This window comes from Pyxicephalus adspersus, chromosome Z (assembly GCF_032062135.1).
Source record: "Pyxicephalus adspersus chromosome Z, UCB_Pads_2.0, whole genome shotgun sequence".
Classification (NCBI taxonomy): domain Eukaryota; kingdom Metazoa; phylum Chordata; class Amphibia; order Anura; family Pyxicephalidae; genus Pyxicephalus; species Pyxicephalus adspersus.
In genome coordinates, this window is record NC_092871.1 from 42,741,590 (window position 1) to 42,762,393 (window position 20,804).

The following is a 20,804-nucleotide window of genomic DNA, read 5'->3' on the forward strand; positions in this document are numbered from 1 at the left end:
ATGCATTAGCATATAGGACCTGATTAATAAAGTGTATGAAAAAGCGTTCTCATCCAATTTGATTTATGTTTACATTTGCCAAATATTTTTTCCAGCATTTGTTTGAATCTGTTTTCTTACTATTAGAAGGCTCAGAAGATTCTTCATTGATAAAGTCTTGCATTAGTGGAAAAAAATAAGGAATTTTCAGGTATAAACCATAAAATCATAAGTATCAGGCTGCTGCTGTAAAAAAGAAAAAATGCTGACTAAAAGATTATTTTTTATAACGGGGGAGGGTTCATAGATTCAGATTACATTTCGCCTGCTTTATTACCTGGAAGGGAGCAGCCTTCTCACCTGCTCAAAGAGCAATTCCATTTCTAATATAAAACATCGCACCTTATTGTCTGGCTATGCAAAGCCTGAAACGTAAGTAATGTTTTCTGTTTGGTGAGGGGAAGAAGGTGGCTGGCAGAGCTGTCTGATGAGGGTTCATCTCTTCATTAAATATCAGGGAATTGATCAAAGCAACCAAATTTAACGTCTCATAAATTTGGAGGATTAAATAAGCATTTCTACTAGCCAAGGATTTGGATTTTCATTGTTTTTTTTCAGTAGTATTTCCACACATGTATGTACAGGTGTATTCACAAAGAGCTTACAACTTAGTTTTATGTTACCTGCAGACTAGCATCTTCTACTATTGGATTTCCAGCCTATGCCTATACAAAGAAGTCTGTACAGTATACATTCTCTTTGCAGTTTAATGAAAATGGTGGATTATGTGTTTGTTCTTTTACTAGGATGTCTCTGTGAGGTCTGTAAGCTTGCGTGTAAGCTTGAGTGTGATCTGAATGATGGAATGTTTTTATATATCCAGTCAAAGATTCTGGTGACAACTACTGTATTTGGTTAGAAACAAGTGGAAATACTTGTTAAAAGCAGAACAGTGCTGCAGAAATTGTTCTTTGCAGAGGCCATTGTCTAATTCATTTGCTATTATTAAAAATCTGAACACGTCACCACCTTTTAGGTAACAAGAAAAACTAATATTTTTAGTAAGATCCTACCACCCCCTCCCCCCTTCCCCAATTGAAGATTTATCAGTACAGCAGAGGTGAGCAGTTTCTGTAGAGTATAGGTGTGCATTCACATTTATGTAAAAAATGTTACCATTTTTATAAAATCCCCGTGGCACTCTTGGGGCTCTATTTATAAAACACAAAATTTGACATTCCCCTAAAGGTCTGTATGTTTCAATGCCAGTAATTGATTCCCACAAGGGAATGTTTGAGGTAATGGGGCTGATTTATTACGCAAATGCGTGTAAGCTTGCTGCACGTTTATATGCTCAGCTGGACACGGGGCATTACTGCGAGCTGGGGCCGAGTGCTGGTGTGGTCGCCTGCCAGCTTACAGCATTGATAAATGAGCAGTGGGGTCGAGAATTGGACGTTTAAGGCGATTAATTTTCAGTTGTGCGATTGAGGTCGATCTGTTAAACTCAGTCAATAGTGAGGTCATAGCAATCAACTGGGGCACACCTGGTCCCCATTCTGTGCACATCTACAGTCTATTACAGGTCAATTTTAATCTTTAGCGCTTGATCTTTTTTTTTAGTAAATGCTACATTTTTATGTTACATTATACTCGATCACAAAATTGATTAGATTGGGAACAAATACATGTGGTCAACCTCCTAATAATGATGTAAGTTGATATAAACCACTCAATTTGGTTAATGTGCCTAACCCTTTAATTTCCGAGTAAGGACAACTTATGAGAAAATGTAAGGACAGAACAGTGGGCAAATTGCGGCACAGAAAAACTTTTAGGTATTGAATGAAATTACAATACATGCAAAAAATTACAAGATATGCATAAAGAATTTATATGATTGAGAATATATTCAAGAATATATGTTTTTTATGCTTATCTTGTAAACAACTATACTTACACTAGCTATTGTTTTAGGGTCTCTATTATCCCCTGAAGAAGCCCACATTAGTGAAACGTGACGGGATGAGACCCAACTTCTCTGTCTCTTTGATTCCTGATACACGTTTGTAAAAACTTTCTTGAAGGATACAGTGTGTTTACATTTGTTACTCCCATTTTTTATGGTTTTTATAATTCTTGTATATTTAGTAAAAGTGATTTTTTTTAATTTCATACAATACCTAAAAGTTTTTTTGCACTGCAAGTAGCCTACTGTTCTGTCCTTGGATTAGATCACAACATTGTTTAATTTATACTTTGATTTGTTGCAGTTGTTGTTTTGATACTTTTTTTTTTTGGTTGCAACAATGCAAACTAGATTATATTGAGCAGTGTATATAATAATTAGCACTTTATAAGTCATCTCACAATAGTATGAATGTAAAAACAAAGTCACCAAGCATTTTGGATCTGATTTAAATTTCATTCCAGTTTGGCTTTAGAGAAATCAAATACAGTGGTACCTTGGTATAAGTCCTAATCTGTTCCAGATCCTTGGATTTATACCAAACTGGGTTTATGCCAAATTTTTCCCATAAGAAATAAAAGGAAAATGGGCAGTCGTGGCTTTGTCTCGAGAGAGGTAAATAAGGGTAGCGCGCGGTGTTATGACTCATGTTAACTCATACAAGTTCTAGCACAGAGATTGCATAACAAGCAAAGGTTGTATACCAACCTAAATTTTTCGTGTCCAAACAGGCTTTATATCAAGTTGGACCTAATCCAAAGCCAATTTATACAGAGGTACTTACACTCATGATTCTCCTGTTGGCATCACAGACTACTTGTACTTTCAGTGAATGATACTGCTTCCAGTTTCAAAAGGGGATTTCCCCTTGTTTAGGGGCCTGAATTGCAACATGGGTGCAATTGATGGCCCCCAAAATATTTGGAAATCCCGCACGCCTTAAGAAATCTACCTTTACATTCCTCCACTCCTAAGCTGTGTTAGGGAAATGAATATATAGTGGGACAAGAGCCACAAGGGCATTTATGACCTGCATAAACATCCTGGATACTGTAGGCTGGCTCAGGCCACAAACCAAGCCTGAGGTCATCTGGAATGATCCCCTGCCTAATATGTAGAGAGTAGCCAAGAGTCTGGTCATTCCTGGCACAGCCTGGTTCCTTCTGGTCTTTGGAGCTATTTCGTACTCCGGAACAGTGTACAGGTAGGTTATGGATGACATGACGTGACAGGTGGAATCACACTTTAACATCATGTTCTTGCATGTCATCCAGGTTGGTCCGCTGTACAAAAAGTCATGGTTCCCCGACCCGTACAAAAAGTGGGAAAACTACAATGTCTTCCATAATTCTAAACGGCAGAATATGTGAATGCCTAGGCGCATATATTCATAACGTGTTCACACGTGCGTACATAAAATGTGCGCATAGCCACATAAATGTGGGCATGCCACTGCAACCCTATATGTTTTCAGAGAAGTTGTTAGTCCTTCTGCTTGCAACATTTCACAAACCTTAACGAAACAAAACAATAGGCAAAACAAAAAACAGATATATTTAAGGTAAGAATCCACCATTTGGTTTCTTCCTTCAAAATGTGTTATTTTGTGTTGTCCCATAACTGTTTTTCCTTTTTATTCCTCCTAAAACCATGTATCATCCAGCACAAAGAGAAACCCCCCAAAAACACCCCTGACACCAGCACCACTGCTGGCACCAGCACCACTGGCACTACCACCCCAGGGCATTCCCCAGTCCATAGACCAGCAGGCAGCTCCCTCAGGCAAGCTAGGTTGCCTAGACATCCAGGCAAAGAAACATCCAGGCCCCTGGGTCCTCAACCTGGCAGCTCAGCCACTTTGAGCCAGCCCAGGGATTCTGCTTCCAAGGCATCCAGCTTCACTTCTGAGCAAAATGCAGCCCTCATGGAGCCCTACATCCCATTTTTATTCATCGATTCTGAGGGGGCGTGCACTCTCAGACTTCCCATGGTGAAAATCAGGGACTCTGGGAGGAAATTGCCATGAGGGTTAATGCAGTGGGCAGTACACAATGGGCCATTACCCAGTGTCAAAAGCTTATGAGTGACATCTTCAGACACATCAAAAGGGTCTTGGGCACAGAGGCTGTAAGGAGTGGAACATATCCCCAACACATTATGTAGCGTCTCAGGGAGTAAGAAAGATCAACGTTGCCATTCATTGGGCCAGAAACAGTGGTAGGAGTGGACTACCGGGATGACTAAGATACTTGGCACCCATGTAAATTCAATCCTTTTACACTAATTATCTAACTACAAATGTCTTATTTTTGGGGGGGATTGCAATAGTTTAGCATTTTGAATTTTTACTAAAATTGTATTGAATTTTTTCTTAAATTTGTTTGGAGAAAATCTGAGATCATTTTTGTAGGATGAGTTTTTTATTGTTCTGTATTTTTGATCTTCTTACTTGCATCAACAATTTATGTATATCTAATTTTTGACATTAGTACACCCTGAGACACAGCAGTCCCCTCCTGCCCTCTCTGCTCAGGGACAGGAGATATTCGATTGTACTAAACAAGCGTTATTCAGTTCATCTGTATTCAAGGTGTACTTGTACGTGTGTATAAATGTTTATCTGCAACTAAACTTTTTATGTTGTCTACTTAATTTTATACATCATTACTAGAGACGAGCGAATCAAAGCTGACGAGGTGGAATTCGATCCGAATTTCAGGGAAAATTTGATTCGCAACGAATCCGAATTTCCTCGCGATTGCAGGCGCTAGGGAGAGTGATAGGAAAAACCTAATAGGATAGCAAAAACTCAAAAAATGATTTATAAGTGCAGGGAAAGGATAGGGAGGAATCATTTCAGAGCAACTCAGTGGAGGGACAGACGTCAGAAGGTGCTAGGGACAGTGCTAGAAAAGCGATTTACAAGTGCAGGGAAAGAGTATTTGGGGATCCAAATAGCCACTATATAGCTCTGTCATTCCAGCAATTTATACATCCAGAAAAATATATACGCAGTTCATTGTTCAGTGCTCAACCCAGAATTTTTTTTAAGCCGGGTGGGAAGAAATTTTAGGTGGGTGGCAGGTGGTGAAAACGTTTGGTGCCCTATTTCAGCACAAAAAGAAAAATTTATACGCAGTTCACTTTTGCAGTTATTTGTGGTGAAAGCGTTTAGTGGCCTATTTCAGTACAAAAAGAAAAATATATTCTCAGTTCACTTCTGCAGTTATTTGTGGTGAAAGCGTTTAGTGGCCTATTTCAGTACAAAAAGAAAAATATTTTCAGTTCACTTCTGCAGTTATATGATTTGAAAACGTTTAGTGTTGAAGGCGTTTAGTAGTATTTGAGTATCAGAAGGGGGCCACATAGTGGCACAATGACAGAGCCTAGAGGTGGCAGCGTCAGCAGCAGCATCAGGCGGGGACCACAGAGTGGCACAATGACATATTCTGAAAGTGGCGGCAGCAGCAGAATCAGGAGACCACAAAGTGACCCAGTGACAGAGTGGGGCGGTGGGTGGCAATACCAGTACCCGCTGACAAAGGTGGGTGAAAGAAGGAGCACTTGGAATCTGATGTGTGGCATCAGGCGGGTGGCAGCATCAGAGTAGTAGCTGAGGCAGGTAGCCAGAAGAAACTGGTCTCTTTTGTCAAGGTTTGGGTGAGGCAGTATGGATCATCTAATCAGATGCATCAGGCATTGGTGGGTGGAAATCCTGGCTGATCCACTCCTGATTCATCTTGACAAAAGTCAGTCTCTCCACATTTTGGGTAGACAGGCCAGTTCTTCTTGGGGTAACTATGGCCTCCGCCGCACTAAACACCCGCTCTGATGCCACACTACTGGCCGGGCAGGACAGCTTTTCCAACGTGTGGAAACGTCGCATATCAGCCTATGTTGAGGGATGCCGTTCTGCAGCTGCAGCTCAAGAAGGGTGTGCTTTGCGATGTACGAGTGGCCGAAGTGCATGCAAAAGTTCCTGACCATTTTTATGGGTGGAAGACTTCAGGAACCGTCTGACAATCAGATTGAAGATGTGTGCCATGCAGGGCGCATGGCTCAGACTTCCTTGATGCAGCCTTCCTTGACGCAGTGCTGACACCTGGCTCTCTACCTCCCACTGCTGCCACCCTGCTGACTCCAAGCCATGCCACCACCTTGCTGGCTCAGCCGCTGCCTCACGGGCAAGCTGCCACTCTCTTCTCCTGATGATGATGAAGCCACTTCTTCACCTGGCTCCCAAGTGCGATCGGCTTCATCATCATCGAGTAGTGTCTGCATGTCACTGATGTCCTTCTTAACGGTCTCTGGGTCAGTAGCCTGACTGCTCGCAACACCTCCCTCGCCAATCTCCTTATCACTACTTGCTGGCCTAGCAAAGGAAGCGGCGGATGTCTCCTCCAGATCTTGGCTGGGCAGTATCTGCTGACTGTCCTCTACTAGCTCGTCCTGGCTGTATAGTGGAACTGAGCCCACAGCATACAATTCTTCTGTGGCTGAGGGAACATAAAAGGACAGAGGCAGGTTGAGGACAGGTGAGGGCACAGGGCCTGCTCCCGGGCCATGCCAACTAAGGGTTGTGTCTGACGAACCACCGACTGTTGGCTGGGGGTGTCTGATGTCACTTGGGATGAAGTGGATGACCGAGTTAACCAATCAAGAACCACTGTATATATTTTTCTTTTTGTACTCAAATACATCACTAAAAGTTTTCACCACATATAACTGCAGAAGTGAACTGAGAATATATTTTTCATTTTGTACCGAAATAGGTCACTAAACGCTTTCATCACATAAAACTGCAGAAGTCAAATAAGAATGTATTTTTCTTTTTGAACTGAAATAGGCCACTAAACGCTTTCACCACAAATAATTGCAACAGTGAACTGCGTATATATTTTTCTTTTTGTACTCAAATACGTTACTAAACGCTTTCACCACATATAACTGCAGAAGTGAACTGAGAATATATTTTTCTTTTTTTACTGAAATAGACCACTAACCACTTTCTCCACAAATAACTGCAGAAGTGAACTGAGAATAAATTTTTTTTTGTACTGAAATACATCACTAAATGCTTTCACCACAAATAACTGCAACAGTGAAGTGCGTTTATATTTTTCTTTTTGTATTGAAATAGACCACTAAACGCTTTCACCACAAATAACTGCAACAGTGAACTGCGTATATATTTTTCTTTTTATACTCAAATACGTCATTAAACACTTTCACAACTTATAACTGCAGAAGAGAACTAAGAATATATTTTCCTTTTTGTACTGAAATACACCAATAAACGCTTTTACCAGAAATAACTGCAACAGTAAAGTGCGTATATATTTTTTTTTTTATACTGAAATAGGCAATTAAACCCTTTCACCACAAATAACTGCAACAGTAAACTGCATATACATTTTTCTTTTTGTACTCAAATACATCACTAAACGCTTTCACTACATAAAACTGCAACAGTGAAGTGCGTATATATTTTTCTTTCTGTACTGAAATAGGTCACTAAATGCTTTCACCAAAATCAACTGCAGAAGTGAACTGAGAATATATTTTTCTTTTTGTACTGAAATTGGCCACTAAACACTTTTACCACAAATAATTGCAACAGTGAAGTGAGTATATATTTTTATTTTTGTACTGAAATATGCCACTAAATGCTTTCACTACAAATAACTGCAACAGTGAACTGCGTATATACTTTTATTTTTGTACTCAAATACGTCACTAAACGCTTTCACAACATAGAAGTGCTGTAGTGAACTGAGAATATATTTATCTTTTTGTATTGAAATTGGCCACTAAACGCTTTCACCACAGAAAACTGCAACATTGAACTGTGTATATATTTTTCTTTTTCTACTGAAATAGGCCACTAAATGCTTTCACAAAAAATAACTGCAGCAGTGAACTGCATATATATTTTTCTGTTCGTACTCAAATACGTCACTATACGCTTTCACCACATATAACTGCAGAAGTGAACTGAGAATATATTTTTCTTTTTCTACTAAAATAGGCCACTAAACGCTTTCACCACAAATAACTGCAGATCTGAACTGAGAATATATGCTTTCACCACAAATAACTGCAACAGTGAACTGCGTATATATTTTTCTTTTTGTACTCAAATACGTCACTAAACGCTTTCACCACATATAACTGCTGAAGTGAACTGAAAATATATTTTTCTTTTTGTACTGAAAATGGCAACTAAACGCTTTCACTTCAAATAACTGCAACAGTGAAGTGCGTGACGCTGTGACGCTGCATATGTTGAAGCAGGGCTGTGGTGCCAACATTGGCACCCTGGCCACTCTTCACCTTCTGCCCACATATTCTACATATGGCCATGTTAACCTCCTCCTGATGCTGCCGCCACCTCCAGACTCTCATTGGGCCACTCTGTGGTCTCCTCATGCTGCTTTCACCTCACCACTATGTCATTGTGCCACTCTGTGGACTTCTCAAGCTGTTCTCCCACTCTCCCTACTCCATGACTGGGCCACTATTTTGCCTTTTTGGCCTGGATGACATCACTATTTATTTGACCCTTCTTCTGATCTGTCTGAAGGAAGGAAAAAAGAGACGCACAACGGATCCTGTCTGTGTAGCAGCTGTAAGGCCTGTATGGTCCCATCAGAATTGGCTTATGATTTGGTAGCCAAAAGCAGGAGTGGGTACAAAACACAGAAGACATGCAAATATTCCATTCACGTGTAATCTCTGTTTTGGATCCACTCCTGTTTTTTGTGGCATTAGCAATACTGATGGATTATTGAGCAAATGCTGACCCGAGTGAAGGCAGATGCTCCGCAGACAGGATTCGTTTTTTGTGGGTTATTGTTCTGAGGGAACAGAGGAAGGGCAAAATAATCAGTGACGTCAACACAAACTTATTGCTGACACCGTCTCCACTCTGTCTGGGGGGCTCTACTTGAAAAAGTGGTTAATAGAACAGGTTCTGTAGGCATCTTTGTGGAATCAGCTGACAAAGGTGTAAAAGGAGTGTGCCTCTTCTGGATGCTAACATGGACCTGTGAGGGTGAGTTCATACTTGAGGTATTTGGTCAGTTTTGGCCCCGTGACTGCCAAATAAGTGAAGTGTGCAGTGATTCTAATAGTGACGCCTGTCATCTGCATGTCATACTGACTCACAGTGTTATTTCACTACCACAGCAGACTCCCTATGCCTGTTACTGCAAGGCACAGTGTTCTACACCACTATCAAGGGTCTCTGCAGGCCGGAAATAGACTTTTTTTTTAACACCATTCGCCGCGAATAAATTCGGATTGAAACAAATCTTTTCGGAAAATTCGGCAAACTGGTCGAATCAAATTTCACTTATCCCTAATTCATACTATTGTGTGATGACATATTATGAAGTGTTAACTAGTATATATACAGCTTGATCTAAATTAGTTTGCAGTGTTGCAAAGCAGAACAAAAAGTAACAAAACAGTGCAACAAATGTAACAATAAATGAATGAATTTTGTGAATGAGTATAATGTAACATAAACATGTAGCACTTACCCAAAAGAAGAAGCATTAAAGACTCAAATTGACCTGTAATGGACTGTAGATGTGCACAGAACAGGGAGCAGCTGTGCGCTATTTAATTACTTTGACCTCACCATTGACAGAGCTTAACAGATCATCCTGAATCGCGCAGCTGCAAACTAATCGCCTCAGTTGTCGTATTCTCGGGCCCATATTGCTCATTTCTCAAGGCAGGAATGCAGCTGGCAAGTGAAGGCGAGTGTACAAACACTCGGTTCTGACTTCGGTTCGCGGAAATACACCTCGTATATTAGCGCGCATATACGGGCAGCGAGCTTACGCACAGTTGTTAGATTTATCATGGCCTATATAAGAGGGGAGTTTCTACCTATGTTAATGTAGAAGACACTTCCTGTAGAGATGCTTCGGCTGCAGAAACTACTTGGTTGTACTATGATGCAAATCCGCCAGACAATGTTTCTATTTTACCATTAACATTAAAAAAAAAAAGCTGAGCCCAAAATGATGATCACACATGCACATACGTTAAATATCAGTGCCTGGGTTTTTTTTTTTAACCACAGAACATACTTTTGCAAATCTGTGCTCAAAAATGGTAGAGGAAGATATGTAAAGTAACTGATAGAACACAAAAGCTAAACTGTAAAGTTATTTTTTTGCACTTATCGTTATTAATGTCTTAATTTTAGCTGAAAGGGCACTCTGGAGGCCATGGTGGCTTATGAAATATTTTGTGATTGTGCTGCTACTTTCACTTTGGTGGTAAGTAAAATTTCAGGGGTCTTCCATTAAAGTAACAAAAAAAAAAGATATCTGGACTGGAGGAAATCACACTCTGAAAATACATTTGCTAAACATGCTAAATCAGACACTGTAGTTATTCTACAGATGTCATAATTAGGATGGCCCCTTCTACAGATGAAATAATTAAGTGGCAGTACTGTAGCAAAAGAAATTCCAGTTTATTGTTCACATAAAAATACTTAATAAATTCAAAAAACAGTACGTGAACCTAATAATACATTGTCATGCAGATAGGTAGAGAAAACTGTCGCTTTTGCATCGAGAACACTTTCAGAGGCAGGACATAAATATTCTACTGTTGAAAAAGAAGCCCTAGCGTGTGTTTGGGCTACAGAAAAATGGAGAACATACCTGTGGGGGTTGACAGTTTATGTTGTGGACCGACCATAGCCCTTTAACCACACTGCTAACCACAAAGGGATTGGGACAAGCAGGTATGCGTATCGCCAGATGGTCAGCAAGACTATTTATATACAATACAAACAAGGTTTGCAGAATGTTGCAGCTGATTGTTTGTCATGGTTGCCCTTACCTACAGCTCCTAGTGTACAGGATGAGGATGTTGAGGTTGTGGCTTTCACTGATAATAATGCAGTTACGGCATCTGAGTTCAAACAAGCTTCTGTTCTACATTCTACAGAGCAAATGGCCAAATTCAGAAACTAAACTGAGCCCTGTCCTACAACCTTACTACAGGATTAGATATGAAAAGTCTTTAGTTGATGATTATGTTATCCATGGAACTCATAGTTTGCTGGTTCCAGAGTCTTTGAAAGAGTGTCTTATACGACTTGTCATGAGAGTCACCAAGGAATTGTACACACAAAGCAACGACTATGTGAATTGTACTGGTGGCCAGGCATGAATGCCCGAGTACTAACTGCAATTCAGTCATGACAAATCTGCTGTAACCCATACTCCACCACTTCAGCCAGTGCCATTTTCTGATTCTGTGGGTCCTTTTTCACCGGCCCCTGTGGACTGTCGCTTTGCTATAACATTAATGGAATACAACAGTAAATGGCCAGAAATTGCCTTTGTTTCAAATGTCACCTCTGCTGCTGTCATTGCTTTTCTCACCACAGTCTTCAGCAGAAAAGGTAACCCAAAGGAACTGGTGTTGGACAATGGGTCCCAACTTGTATCATCTGAGTTTGAATCTTTCCTGAGAGAGAGAAATATTGTGCATTGGAAAACTTATGTCTATTACAAATGGAACGATTAGAAGATTTAACAGAAGCCTTAAAGAAGCTTGCAAATCTTTACTACAGAGCTCTTATATGTTTACAGGGCAACTACAGATGCAACTACTCAAGCAATGCCAGCTGAACTGCTACATGGCAGACATATGCGCACTAAACTTCATGTTGCTGACATACAACTTCCACAACGTCCAGTGCCTCTGAGATCATCAGTTGCTAACACTGTTAAAGTGCAGCAAGATAAAAGTATGGCATACACTGATCTAAAACGTAGTGCTAAAGAAGTTCATATTCAGCCTGGATCTCTAGTTAGATTTAAGAAACCTGGAGTACTGAAACAGGGACAAACCGAATTCTCTAACCCGCTTAGAGTGACAAGACAATGAAGACCTTACACCTATGAACTGTATGATGGACGTATATGGAATGCCAGTCATCCTACACCTGTTAGGCAGGACTTTTCAGATGCTTCATTTGATGAAGGATATTTTCAGATTACTACTGATGATGATCAAACTAGAGCTCAGGTACCAGAACTGTCCAGGCATACGCAATGAGTCAGAAGACCACCTGTGTGGACAAAGGACTATGTGGTGTAGTTACCTTGCATAGTACTTTTTTATCTTAAAGTTTACCATTCTTGTTACTTGCATTCAGTTACATATTTAAAAAAAACCTGTCTTCTTGATTACTGGACACCAATTAAACTGTATGCAATGATTCTCCCTGCATTTAGACTGTACAAAATACCCATCCAGCAGGTATAGAACACTCTTCTCTTCATCATATTTCTGTTTTTCTTTCTACACTTCATACCTCTAATGTGTATGCAGTGGCTCTGCCTGCATCCAGGTCTCCCAATATATCCCTTCAGGAGGTAGAAAACATCCTGATCTGGATGATCTCTTTCCCTGTGTCAATATACTCACTATTATGTAATCTTCCTCATCATAGAATTCCCAACATATACCTTCTGGAGGTAGAGAACACTCTACTCTTTCTTGTATGACTGCCTATTTTGTTACACACAAAATTATACAGAGTATATACACACCCCCCAGATAGTTCTAAATGTAGTGATGGAGCTAGAGATAGGTGAGAAATAAATGGTGCACTTACAGGCTGGTAATAGGTGAGAAATGGATGATGTACTGGCAGACTATGGGTTAGTGAGGGATGAATAAAGGTATGGGTAGTTTATTGTCATGAAGCGGACAATTGAGGGGTTGGCATGGGTTAGTAACAAATGATGGTGTATTGGCAGGCAGCAAATTGGGGAGGGGTGGGTGGTGTACCGTCAGACAGGAGACAGATGTAGGGGTGTACATAGGGGAAAAGATGGGGGTGGTATAGTGGCAGGTTTTCATTGGATATGAATTAGATGGTCTATCAACCAATAAACAGGTATATGGCAGGTTTGTTGTGTATTAGCATTCATTTAGGGACACCATATTCTCCTGGCAATGTAAAAAATCATGTTTTTCCTGTCTTTCTCAATCCAGGTACACATTAAAGTATAACTGTAGGTATCCAGAGGAAACATTCACCTGTAAAACCCAGTAAGTATTTCTGTTGCAATATTTTACAACTGATATAGTAGAAACTCTTAATAAGGCTAACCTAACCTTTTCTCAAGAAGCTTTTTATGTAATTTCAAGGTCTTGGTTCAGCTAAGATTTAGTTTATCTTCCATTTGTGGTAAGTTGTAGATATAATAATAGTTCTGTGCAAAGTGGCTTGCATATTTAACACCAAAGGTAGGTGAAGATTCATTTATACCCCCCTTCCTGAGATCAAATATGTTTAGCAATATTCATACCATTACATAAAAACAAATATTAAAAATACCTCTATAGAGACAGGCTTAAAAGGTTATTGGTTTCAGTGGTTACATACCTGAAAGTCAAAAGACGATGCTCCATGGATCCTACACTCCAGGCTCTAAAATGCAACAACTATGCAGACACCGCTGGTCAAGAAGTCAGCCTGCCATTGTTCTCTGCTAAAGGAGCAACCACTTGAAAAAACAAAGGGTTTCATAGAATCCTGTTTGAGAAAGACTGCCCTAAACATTTCATGGTGTGAATGAGGGTCATTACCAATTACATTCTGCTTTTGCATTCCTTTTCTTATTAAATTTAAGTAAATTAAATTTTAAAGTAAAGAATATGTATTTTCACCTATGTATACCTGTGGACATTAACATGAAATAATCTACAATACAATAATCTACAATAATCTTAAATCTACAACTTCCTGCAAAAAGATCCGAAAATGTAGCTAATTTTTTTTGGACTTTCTGTCACCAACAAGGACACGTCTAACCCCAGAGATAACCTCCAAAGTTCTTTCTTAAGATAACAGGCTTACATTGAGGGATTGCAACAGTTATAGTGACCAAAGCAGCTATTGTTTTTCTCAGTCTTACCAATCTATCTATTGAGCAAATATGTACTCTTTAGGGGTCTTTAGGTTTTAATGTTGTCATAGTCTGCAGATAAATGGATACTATTTGAGATTAAAGATGCCTTATATTCATGAAGCTTGCATGTAAAATGGAAACCTGGCCAATACTGAACAGTATAGAGGTAAATCCATCCCCAATTACTTCAGCCATGTCCCAAAAACCGCCAGCTTCTTCCTCAGCTACAGTGTATACCTCCATAAACTCTGTAGCACTCGCCCTCTAAAAGCACAACTAAACTGAAAAACAAATCAAACTTATCTTTAATTCCGCAGATCCCTCAATTGCGCTGGAACTTTCCTCTATCAGATCCCACACTGTCCTAGAATTCTTTTACATCCCGGCACAGAGGAAGCCCCAGGCGCTGCCATCTTCCATCTTCTTCTGGCTATGTCACCGGATATCGAACAGCGCGGGGTGAGATCGGGTGATATAGCCAGCTATAAAGGGGAAAAAAGAGTGCCAATCTACTGTACATGCATTAGATTGGCATCTCTTTCCCTTAGTAGGTATCCCTGGAGGCTCTGCACTCCTATTCAGTCCCATTCAGGGATTTCACCTTTTTTGTTTAAAAAAAATAAAAAGTGTAGCAGTGTGTACCAGCCTTCACCCAAAAATACACGTACACCTTAACTGGGCTTTAAAATGGCTGGCAAGGAGCCGTTTATTTACCACAAAATTAATAAATTTTAACAATATTAAAAAACAAATAAGTATTAACTTTATAAAACTTTATCAAACTTTCCAACTCATAATAATTACCATAGAATAGTAACATATAAAATTAACAAACATCATTGACAAACAAATTAACATATAACTTTCCACAACCATTTAAACTTCCAACATTATTAATATTTCCCATATTAACAACAATCCTACTTTTACAAAAACCAACCAACCAACCTGTACTACACAGCAGGCTGCAGCTCTAGGAAAGGTAAAGTCCGCATCCACCATAGATGTAAATTTCTATCCCAACCACACCGGCCTTGGAGGCTGATCTGCAGTTGTTGGGTTCGGATGATCCAACACTTCGTCTCCAGCTTATTCATGCTGAGAGGGAGGCAGCAGCCGCAGGGTGCCAGGTGTACAGGGAGGCAGCAGCGTGCCAGGCTAAGATTGAGGCAGCAGAGTGGCAGGCTGCCCGCCAGCATTAACTGGAGATGGCCAAACTCCAGTTACAGCGTCAAGGTCAGTCACCCAGCCCCCCAGCACAGAGAGGGTCTCTGGGAAGAGACCTTAAATTTCCAGTAATGGACAAGCAGAGTGAAATTGACACGTATCTACAGTCATTTGAAAGAGCGTGTCGTCAGTACCAGTTACCCCAGGAGCAGTGGGCTAGTTACCTGACCCCAGGATTGAGAGGCAAAACTTTGGATACTTTTGTAACATTGCCTCCTGAGCTGGATAATGTTTACAAAGCAATAAAGGATGCTATAATTGCCAAATTTAAACTCACCCCAGATGTTTACAGGAAAAGGTTTCGGTCCCTGCATAAGGTGGCCACTGACACCCACATGGATTTTGTCTGTCAGATGCATACCACCTTCTGGCAGTGAGTCAAGGGACTGAAAAAGGACACTTATAAGCACTTGGGGGATCTAATGGTCCAGGATCAATTCCTGCACAGTTATTACCCTGAAATCAAACAGTTTGTGCTAGAGCACCAGCCTAAGTCCCCCAAGGAAGCAGCAGAGTTGGCAGACCTCTATGTCTCTACCCAGGTGCCTGATAACTGCAGAGCTCCTCCTAGCTCCTGGAGAGGAAAACCAGCACCACCATCTACTACTTCGGCTCCAGTGACCAACGCCAGCATCTTCTAGTGCTAAATTGTGGCAAATCAGGACACTTCTGGATCAACTGCCGTTCACCCAAGCCGATGACAGCACCAAGGCAGCCTACTAACAACTCCTCCTCTGGAGGAGGAGTGGGTTCTACTAAAAATCATCAACCGGTCACTGTGAACAACTAGACTGTGGTTGGCTTTCGGGATACCAGCACAGATGTCACCCTTATACAGCCCATCCTAATCGGCAAGGTGAGTATCATCCCTCACAAGTACTTTACCCTTACGGGTGTTGGGGGTACCCGTTCCTTTGTGCCTACTGCAGAAGTGCACCTTGATTGGGGGGCCGGCAAGGGTACAAAGAATGTGGGAGTCTCAAATGAGATTCAGGTACCAGTATTGATTGGAGTCGATTTGGTTCCTACTACGAATCAGCTGGAGCTATGCAGGATTCTTCAACTGGACCCTCTGAACATTCTAAGCTACTGAACAAAGATGCAGAGGCATCATCTGTGAGACCTGGGGATGGAGAGAGGGAGGGAAGTCATCAAAGGAAGGTGATAATGAAATGTGTATTGATGTGTGTGTACCCAGATCTATGCCAATGGAAAATGTTTACCAAGCTGTCCTGAGCCAAGTAGATGAAAATGTGATAACTATTGTTGAACCTGTTGCCAATGAGATGTATGAAGGTGTAGACATTGCAAAACCAAATATGACAAAATCTGATGATGAAGTATTACCTGTCTTGCCTGTCACTCGCAGTGCAGCAAGGACTGCCCAGACCCAGACTACAAGGTCAGAGCATGGGGAGAGTTTCTCTAGTTTATCACCTTGCTCTGATTCAGTAGGATCAGTCTCAGAGTCACTCTCCCTGTCCTTGTTTTCCACGGGACAGGCAGAGGTGACAGGTGGCGCAGCCATTGTACAAGCACTGCGAGAGGACCCAAGTTTGGAGTCTCTTAGAGACTTGTCTTCCAGGCCTGTAGAAGAAGAGGCTCAGTACAAGGTGTACTGGGACCAGGAGAAGTTGTACCGAGAGGAACTGCTAACAGACAGCAGTAAGGATGCACATGCTTCATAAGCAGAAGACGCCAGGTGCTTCCAGGGCCCAGAAGCACCGTGGCCGCAAGCAGTTTTTTCTGTCCCTTCTGCAGCTGCAGGGGAATCCAAGATGGCTCCCCAGCATGACTCAGCAGACAGAAACGCTGACTCAGATGAAGATGGACCTGATGCTTCCGCTGGGCCTCCCAGCACAGCTGATCCGTGTCCCCTCTCTCCTGTGCTACTCTCTACATCTACAGCTGCTCATTTGGATTCTCAAGTAAGTGTCTTTTCTACTGGGCACTTGGAATCTATGTATAGAGGTATAGAGTTGATTAATGTTTATATGGGTTGGGATTTGGCGGGTTTTTGGGGCTCAGTGGTTGTTATAGCCGCTTGCGAGCACATGCTCGTTGCTGTGGTGTACCTCCTCCCAACTTAGGTCGGCTCCTCCTTCTTGGAAGGGGAATTTTTATAATTTAGGAGCCAATAGGATTTAATACTTGTTTTTTTATTGGTTTTATTTTTTGTCTTTGCTTTTCTTTTCCTTTTTTTATTTTTGTTTCTAACCCAATCCCCTCCTCTCCTCCCATCCATGGCATTGCAAATTACCTCACTCAATGTAAAAAGGCTAAATTCCCCACTTAAACGTTCCATAGTTCTCAGGGAACTGTACAGATGTAAGTGTCAAGTGGCGTTCTTACAAGAAACTCACTTTAAATATGGGCATGTACAGAAAATGACTGATCGCTATTTTGATAAGTCATATCATAGTACCTCCGCTGAGTCCAAAACCAAGGGAGTATGTATCCTGTTACATAAATCAGTTCGTTGGTCGCTCCTAGCCTGTTACACTGATCCTGAGGGCAGGTATGTTATGATTAAGGGGTCAATTGATTCACATATTTATACCTTAATAATGTTTACTTTCCCAACAATGGCCAGGTATTATTTTTGAAGTTTCTATTCAAAGTTATTGAAGATTTTAGTGAAGGCACACTGATTGTGGGTGGTGACTTTAATTTTGCCCCCAATCCTTTGGTGGATGTAACCAGGGGTGCTTCGGCTATGTCTGAAGCAGCCCTAAGGAAGATCAAACGCCTCCTACACATGCATCAACTAGTAGATATATGGCGTATTCTACACCCCACTGAGAAAGACTTCACCTTCTATTCTCATATGCACAAAACTTATTCCAGAATTGACCTCTTTCTCATCAAACACTCCTCAATAGCGACAGTGATAACTGCAGACGTGGGTGTGATTTCTATTTCGGATCATGCCCCGATTGTCTTGCCCGTGCGGGCTTCGCCTACTGAGCCAAAATCTTTCTCCTGGATACTAAATGACTCCTTGTTGGATGCACCAGAGATACGTGATAAAATGGAGACTGAGCTCAGGTCCTATTTTTTAATTAATGCTACCTCTGTGGATAATCCACTTTCTCTGTGGGAAGCACACAAATGTTACATACGAGGCTTGCTTATTCAGGCGGGTCATAGGTGCAAAAAGGAAAGGTAGGCGAATCTGAATCGGCTTCTGACAGAATTACATGATTTAGAGACCACTCATAAACGGCAGCACACGGTGGAAGTTGAACAACAGATTGTGGGAGTTAGAGAGCGTATTAGAGAAATTCTGCATTACAAGACTAAATTTATGTTAACCAAATGCAGGGGTTACTACTATGAATACTCCAACAAATGTGGCAAGACTCTCGCCCAGGCACTTCTGGAAAAGAGGGCCAAAACTTTTATTTCCAGTGTGGATTCCCCGTCAGGCGGGTGCACACCTCCTCAGATATTGCGGAGACCTTCAGGTCCTTTTTTGATAAGTTATACAATTTAGACAGTGATACAGTTCTTGCAGCGAGTCCCACGAGGGTGGAGTTGATTAAGGCATATCTGGGTTCCTCGGGACTTCCCTCCTTGTCTTCTAAAGGCGGTGGAGTCCCTGGGGGCTCCGATCATGGCAGAGGAATTAGCCCCGGCGCTTGCTAGAGCGCCTTCTGGGAAGGCACCGGGCCCGGATGGCCTAACCCTGCCATATTATAAAAAATTCCTTTTGATGCTTTCCCCATACTATCTATCAGCCTTTGACTGTGTTGACTGGGAATTTTTGAAATGTACCCTGGCCCATATTGGCCTACCCTCTGCCTTGGTGACCTGGATTGGATCTCTATATGCTACCCCTATGGCACAGGTTAAAGTGAATGGTCTACTGTCCAGACCATTCTCTATTACCAATGGCACGTGACAGGGGTGCCCCGTCTCCTCTCTTGTTTATACTGGTCCTGGAACCTTTTCTGAGGCAAGTTAGAGCAAACCCAAGTATTCATGGGATTGCAGTACATGATCAGGTCCATAAAGTGGCGGCCTATGCCGATGATCTTCTTTTTTTTGTTTCCTCTCCTAGGGTCTCTTTGCCTAATTTATTACATGAGGTCCATAGATATTCAGTGTTATCTAAGTATAAAATCAACTTGCAGAAGTCAGAGGCATTATCCATTACATTACCTGCTCGGTTAGTGGACTCCCTGACACCGTGCTTCCTTTTAAGTGGGCAAAATCAGATATCTCGTATTTGGGCACCAGGATCCCTAAGGATTTGTCCTCGGTGGTTAACCTGAATGTTTTGCCTCTACTGAACAGGGTGAGACAGGACCTGCAGAGGTGGAAGCAACATGCATTCTCCTGGTTCGGTAGATGCAACATTCTGAAAATGAATATTATGCCGAGATTGCTATATTTGCTTCAAACCCTCCCGGTTTATATCCCACAACAGGTACCATGCAGGTTTAGGCAGGAATTTCTCCGCTTTGTCTGGGGGGGTGACAGCCCTCGTATCGGGTGCCGGGTTTTAAGGTTGCCTAAAGTACGTGGAGGTATTGCCTTTCCTTACCCCCTATTGTACCACCAGGCTACACATGTGGGACGGTTGATAGACTGGTGTAGAAACGGAGGCCTTAAGCAATGGGTAAGGCTTGAGGGAGCCATTGCCAATCTACTGTTAGCAGGGGCCATGTGGTCCCCTCCAGACACACTATTTCCCATTCTCAAGCTGCCGCTGATAGGAACGACCCTCCGTGTTGTGCAGAATTATTTCAGGGTGTCTGGTGTGTGTACGTACCATTCGCCACTGTCTCCTATACTGGGACACCCGGGGTTTCCCCCGGGCGCATCAGATCCTAGGTTTCGTTCATGGAGGGAGCGGGGAATTTTCAGAGCACCTCATTTTTTGAGGGGCACAGAGTGGGCACCTGTCTCGGATTTGACAACTGCTCATGAACTTCCAGAGCTGGGACCATGGCGCAGCTTACAGCTATGTCATTTTCTTCACTCTCTCCCACCGCCATCCAGGTTTGTGCGCCCCCTATCACAGGTGGAGGGGGTGTGTGAGGCCCAAGGCACCATTAGGGGGACTCTCTCTAATGCCTACCAGATGCTATTGACGGATACTGCCCTCTCGACCTCAACTTTACCATTTCTGCGTAAATGGGAAAGTGATCTTGACACCGCATTCTCCCCAGAACAGCAGGATCGTCTCCTGTACACGGGTCATAAAGCCGCTCTCAGCAACTCTTACCAGGAACTGAACTATAAATTGCTCATGCGGTGGTACAGAGTGCCGACTGTGTTAGCCAAAATGTATCCGGGAGTAGATGATAGATGCTGGCGTCGTGAAGCGGCTGCTGGCAGGCTGTTCCACATATTCTGGGAGTGCTCTAAGTTGCAATCTTTCTGGTCAGGGGTGGCGGCGGTTATTGAAGAATTGACAGAGGTAGATATACGTAACAGCCCGGAGCTAGCCCTTTTACATTTGAATGATTGGTCTAAAAAGAAATACCATGCTTCTCTACTCAAACATCTTTTAAATGCTGCTAGGGCCTGTATTCCGGCCCTGTGGAAACAATCCTCTCCTCCCACCTTGTTACAATGGTTTAGAAGAGTAAATGACATTATGGCAATGGAAGACCTTATTACCAGCCGGGACGGTAGAACGGATAAATTCCGAAATACTT

General features: G+C 41.9%; 1 protein-coding gene across 3 annotated transcripts in view; it reads left to right on the forward strand.

The window, feature by feature from the left end:
- The first annotated feature begins 324 nt into the window (after nt 1–324).
- Nucleotides 325–20,804, forward strand: part of LOC140344496 (histo-blood group ABO system transferase-like) — a 29,855-nt gene continuing 9,375 nt past the window's right edge. For 2 of the 3 annotated variants that reach the window (XM_072431657.1, XM_072431656.1), the window contains exons 1-3: nt 325–411; nt 10,170–10,242; nt 12,989–13,045. In XM_072431657.1, coding sequence (XP_072287758.1) covers nt 396–411; nt 10,170–10,242; nt 12,989–13,045 — 146 coding nt within the window. In that variant the 5' untranslated portion in view covers nt 325–395. The remainder of the gene's footprint in view (nt 412–10,169; nt 10,243–12,988; nt 13,046–20,804) is intronic. The other variant, XM_072431658.1, reaches the window with a different exon arrangement.